At 40.3% G+C, this 6,077-nt stretch overlaps 1 protein-coding gene across 35 annotated transcripts in view; it reads right to left on the bottom strand.

Moving 5' to 3' along the window:
* Positions 1-1,124: 1,124 nt before the first annotated feature.
* Positions 1,125-6,077, bottom strand: part of DAB1 (DAB adaptor protein 1) — a 418,779-nt gene continuing 413,826 nt past the window's right edge. For all 35 annotated transcript variants that reach the window (XM_085586179.1, XM_085586176.1, XM_085586177.1 and 32 more), the window contains one exon: positions 1,125-3,817. Coding sequence is in view for 7 of the 35 variants with exons in the window: in XM_085586187.1 (XP_085442313.1) it covers positions 3,773-3,817 (45 nt within the window). In the remaining 28 variants the exon portion in view is untranslated. The remainder of the gene's footprint in view (positions 3,818-6,077) is intronic.

The following is a 6,077-nucleotide window of genomic DNA, read 5'->3' as shown; positions in this document are numbered from 1 at the left end:
TTGGCCCAGCTGAGTTTTATTATCAGTTCTGTGCACATTACTGGAATTTTTTTTTTGGGGGGGAGGGGGGGGGTTCTGCTTTCAAAACTGTCATGTTTAAATGCACATCTTTCATTTCAAATCCCACTTGAATAAAAAAAGTGAGCAAAATTAATTTCAGCTTTTCCTGCCACAACGATAAAGCAGCTCTGGGAGCATCACACAGCATGGGGTGTCCCAGGAATGTGGGATTTTTCAGGAGGTGATATTAATACCTGCTGGTTTGGGATGCTCATCCTAAAACACCCGAAAAGAGGCCAAAAAAGTGGAGGCAGCAATTAAAATCAGCAAGTTACACATTTGCAAGATAAGCAACACTTGGTGTTAAAGATTAGTTATTCCCCAAATTGAGGATTTTCTCCTTTCCCACGTATTTCCACTGTTAAAAATAAAGGCCATGCCAGAAACAAACACTGTATTTAAAGTCTGGCAGAATTATCCCAGAGGAGCACAAGCTATAAAACAAACTTACTGAAATGACACCTTTTTTTAATGTTTTTATTCATAACAGTATTACATGGTGTGTTACAGAAATTAATGGAAAATCTCTAAAAATTTGTTGGTTTCTGTTGTTGTTGCTGAATGCATTACACATAAAGTTAAAAATAATGTGTCCGTATGTGTTAACAAATGGTCGTTATCTGAGGTAAAGTTAAAGTAGGCTTAGAAATGTACTGCAACAGTCATTTTATCTTTCTCATCTTTATTAAAAAAATAAGTGTCAGAATGCAGAAATAAAAATGAATGAAAACCACGGAGTAAACATTTTTTGCAAAGAAGGTGCCCAGTACGTTATTGAGATGAAAGGTTTCATCAGACACTTGGATGACTACGATCTATCAAAATATCTTTTCATGACAGGTAAAGATCAAGAACCTACGGGGGGGATGGGAACAGGATGGCTGGTGGGGTTCCCTGGTTTGTAAATTTAAAGTGACGAATTTAGTGCTAGTGAAGGATGAGGGATTAAACAATTGCACAAGCTGGATATTTGAGTTATCTACAATACTGGTACAGTGCAGAGGCCCTGCAGCCCTCTCAGCTCAGCATCCCAGCCACGACAAGGACGATCACAGGACGAGACAATCCAGAATCTGCTTTTATTCATGAGCAAAAGTAAGACAAAGGTCCGTGGTGATGGCCCAGAGACACCAGAATTCCAGCCTCATTCCCTCGGCACCTACTCGTGAGTGATCTGCTTCCTACAAATGTGATCCTCTGAGATATCAATCTTTTCTTTCCTCTGTGTTTCACCCCAGAACTGGAAATGCATTGATGACACTAAACCTCCAATATCTGTGATGAAACAAAACTGGGTTTGTGGTTCCATGAGCAGGACAAAACCCAAAAAAAAGCAGCTGAGGAAGAAAGTAGCACCACTGTGCAAATCAGGAAAATATTCTGACAGAAGTGTCCTCCAGAAACACTTTTACCTCTGCTTTTAATCCTGAAATACTCAATCCACCAAGTTTTAAATTACCTCCTCCAGTTAGAAAACTTGATCTTCCAGTGGGAAAATAAGATTTACTAGAAAGCTGTTTGCACATGACTAAGGAACAAGCATCAAATGACCGTGGATGGGGATAAAATTCTCCTCTCTGCAGGTTCATTAGGTCTAGCCACAGCTAGTTTCTCATTCACATACATTCTGCAATGCACATTTCTCTAATTTCTCTAATTCAAAAGAAAAGAATGGGATCGTGTTGTGAGATTTGGTTGCACATACCAATAATCACCACTCCAGTTATTCTGCCTTCTAAACCATTTTCAGCTTATAACAGAGATGAAAGAAAGCGAAACAGTTATAACTCCAGGCCTATTTTAATCATGACAAAAATGTAGATCCTAATGTGTCAATTTCAAAACAAAATCTGCACAATAATCCTAAAAACTGATTATTCCTTTGATTTCTCTAACCTTTTTTCCTTTTTTCTTTTTTTTTTTTTCTATTTTTTCTTTTTAGTGTTAAACCACTAAATTCAATATACTGTAACTGCATAGGAACATCAGGAAAACACATTTGACCTGTATAACAATTCTCTGTAGGGCAAAAATATATAGATTCTTTATGAAAATCATGTGCTAAACATATGAACCCAAACACTGCACTTTTTGCTTCATAAATGTAAAAAAACGAAGTTTTAAATTCTTTTTGTTCTGCGTGTAAACAGTTGGATGACTTCCATGCAGAGGTTCAGAGGAATGTCAATGGAAAGTGATCTCTTGTAAGTGGAATTATGTCCGTGTGATAATGCTAGACCATAAAATCATGTGTTCCCATTAATTTCACTAGCTGCTGACAAGCTGACTGCTTTTGGCAAATGCACTTGAGCTTCAGCCCATTATTGTTAAGCATGTGAAAAACATATGTGATGTGAGAACCACAAACTGGGTTTGCCACACCTCCCAAGCACCGCAACTTGCTACCTTCTCTACTGTGTAATGGCATTAGTAAAAGAATTTTCATAACATTTATATTTACAAAAAAAATGGCAATTTTCATTCAAACTCCTTAAAGCCATTTCCCCTTAAACATTTAAAGAGTTTAACAGTAAGATTTTTTTTCAAGTTATAAAATAAAAATCCCATTTGATTTTTTTTTCTGATGTACAAAAAGTGATAAAGATGAACAATTTTGATCACAGAGTCAGTTTGTTATTCCAAAATCCATGCCGTCCTTGTCCCACTTGTCAAGTCCTCTTCATCCAAACTCCTAAACCAGAAGCATACCAGTATTATTTGGCAAATGATTTCTTTTTTTCATCAAAAATGGCACACAGAGAAGAAAACACTTGTCTGCATAGCATTACAGCAGCAAGATATTGAAGAAATAAAAATATTCCTTTTCTGCACTTTGTTTAGAGTTTCCTAGGAAATACTGACTCTTTTGTCTTTCCTCAGTGGGACTTGATGTCCTTTCTGTACCCACAACAGGAGTATTCCAACAGAAAGCAGCATTTCTTCCTCACGATGTGCTAGAACTTAAAGGTCCATTTGGCAACATTTTCAGTCAAGGATTGATAAACAACTGAGTTCTGTTCTGTGGTTTCACATTGGGAATCATTTCCGCAGGAGGCGTTTCACTGTTAGATGTGTCACTCATACAAAACTAGAGTAAGAAATACATTAAAATAAAAAAAAATAATTAAAAAAAAAAAAAAAGAACAAAAAGGACACCACCAGTATTTTGTTGTTGTTTTTAAATACGTCTACACAGGGAGAAAAAAAAAAGGGTCAAGATCTCCTGATGTAAATGAAGATGAAAGACATGTCACCGTGACATAAAAAGTGCCAAGTCGTGCCCCAAAGGCTGTTGAATGATAATGCCACTGCTACGTACAGACTCTGCTTTTTGCTGAAAAGAAAAAAGAAGGAATGTCTAACGCCCAATAAATTTCAGATGCTCGTTATTTATAGGTGGCACACAGAAGGTGACAAATATTTAAAAGAAGATCAAGGAGTAGGATTTCCTAGTCTGGATACCCACCACTTGTGGGGATGGGGCTGCACTCGTGGTATGAGAAGCAGGGAGAGTTTTTGTTTTGTGCTGCCACAGGAATCTGCCATTGGTTGCCAAAAAAAACCACATCAGGAACACTCGTAGAGCCAGTCCAGGAGGGCAAACTCTCTCCTTTGTCAGACAAAATCAATCGGAAAAAAGCATGAAAGCCAAAGGCCCGCCAGGTTGTTGGGTTTCGTTTGAGTCTTGGAGCACCACAAGCCTGTAACAATGCTATTTCTTAGGTCTGTTAATCTGCGCGTAGAGAGGTTCTGCTTCCTGGGGATAACAAAAATAAAATGAGCAGACATGTCTCCAGACAGCATTTTCAGAACATTTTTACAACATCTGCTTGAGAGCAGCGATACCTTGTGAGTCAAAACCCACAGGAAGTGTTTGCTTTCTGTGCTGCTCGAGTGGGGAAGAAAATGGGAATTATTTCAGAAAATGGGTGTTTTCTATCCATTTTCTCCTCCAGCACTGGCCATGCACTGACCCTCACTGTCAGGCATGGACATATGAAGGAATTAAATGCTAATTTCCAGGGCTGGATGTTTGGAAGTTCAGAGGCCGGAATTGCAGCCCGTGTACAAGGCTGAGTTTCCTCCCAGCAGCACAGCAGCAGAACATAACTGTGGGTTTTGCACAACTCCAGAGAAAAAACCACTTGCAAACAGAAACTGCCACGGAAAGCTGAGCTAATGAAGCTGGGATGGGATTTAAAACAACATGAGTGGCCCATGAAGAACGAGGAGTGCCAGCCCTGCGCAGTTGGATTAGGAGTCTGTGGAACCATTAGTACAATCCTTAAAGCTGGGAGGAAAGCATGTCAACTGGTTAACAGGTACTTTTTTGGGAATTTTCTGGATGTGGGAGGGGGGAAAAGCTGCCTGTTCTTCAGCTGTTGTTTCGTAGATGACACACCCTGTGCTTTCTTTACACTGTGTTCATCTCGGCTGAGGTGGGTAGCAAACCATCCGTAGGCCCTGGAATCCACCCTACTTCATTTCCAGAAACTAATTTATTAAACTAAGAATGACATCTAAAAAAGGAACAAGACAGGCAGAAAGGCTAATTAATGCCACACTGCATTAACTCTGTACAGCTTGAGAAATATCCAAATACCACGCCACAACGTTGTATTTAACCAAGGTAGAATCAACTCGTGCTACAGCAGCACAGGCAGGAGCTAACTTTTGAGAAAAAAAAAAAACAAAACTGAGAAGGTTGGCAAATCACTGGGCATTGAGCAGCACAGACGGGCCTGCTAGGGGATGGCACAGGGTTTTAATCACTGTTTGTCAAAGTGATGCTGGGGATGAGGAGAACAGCCTCAAGGTGGATGCACTGGGTGCTCTGTGCTCAGGGTGCCTGCCCAGTGCTCCAGGCTCTGCCCCATCCCAGTGCCCTGTCCTGCCTTACAGTGCAGGAACACACAACAAATCCAAAATTTGACCTGTTTCCTCCATGCCAAGGAAATTTATCTCTAATTTCCCAAAACTGCTGCATTTCTGGAGCTTGCAGACACCCTGCCTCCCCACCCCCTGCCCACGTGGAGCCCTGAGTATGCTACAAGCACTGTAAGTGAGAGAAACCCTCTGGAATGATTAAATAAATGCTGCTTAAATTATCCCCAGCAAGAAGCAAATACATTTTGTGACCTTGAAAAAACTGAAGGTAATCAAAGGAGATGACTGAGAGTAAATAACTGCTTTTCACACACTGTGAGTTAAGTCTACCTATGCCAATTTTCACGTGCAGGCTTGAAGCTGGCAGAATGATCTATCACAGCTAGTTCAGAGAAAATCTGTACTAATTAATGTGTGAACCTGACACACACCAGGCCATTCTTCAGGCAGTTGCTGAACCTAAGGTCATTGCAAAGGGAAGTGAAAAGGAAGGAGGAGAAGAAAAGGAGAGGGAGGGAGAACATCCCTTTGAAACAAAAGATGTCAGTTTTTCAAATGCCTTCAGGGGAAAAAAGAGCTTTTCAAAATGTCAAGTCTGCTTGTTAGAGATGTCCTCAGATATTCTTCAGATATGCAGAAGTGCTGAAGTAACAGGTGTCCTAAGGTGCCACTGGACTCCACACCCTTGGAAGAGGAGGAGGAGGAGCTCCTCATCAGCAGCAGCACTTCCAACAAGCACAAGACAGCCTTTACAGTGAGAAACTTCTTAATTCATACCCAGCATTTATCTGTACAAACACCTGATGTGGCAAAGGCCTGCATTTCTCACTGATTTGAATAATTTCTCTTCCAGCAGACCAGAGCATTTTTGCATGAAAAGTGTGCTCTTGCTTCTTCTTTTCAGTTGATTTCTCCTTTCAGATGCCTAAATGAGAAATTATTGCAGTAATTGTGTGCAGTCTTCCCAGTCAAAGGGTTTTGGTCAATGCCTAAGATTTGTTTTCTAGTATTGTTTTGAGCCAATTCAAGCTTTTAGCCCAACAATGCAAATGGTGTCTGTAAAATATTGGTACTCAAGAGGACAAAAGAGAGCAGAAAGGGACGGGAAAGAGGCAAAAGGAGAGCTGAGT

This window comes from Lonchura striata, chromosome 8 (genome assembly GCF_050655825.1).
Source record: "Lonchura striata isolate lonStrDom1 chromosome 8, ASM5065582v1, whole genome shotgun sequence".
NCBI classification, from domain to species: Eukaryota; Metazoa; Chordata; class Aves; order Passeriformes; family Estrildidae; genus Lonchura; species Lonchura striata.
Note: the sequence above shows the minus strand (reverse complement) of the source record. Positions and strands in the feature narration are given on the sequence as shown.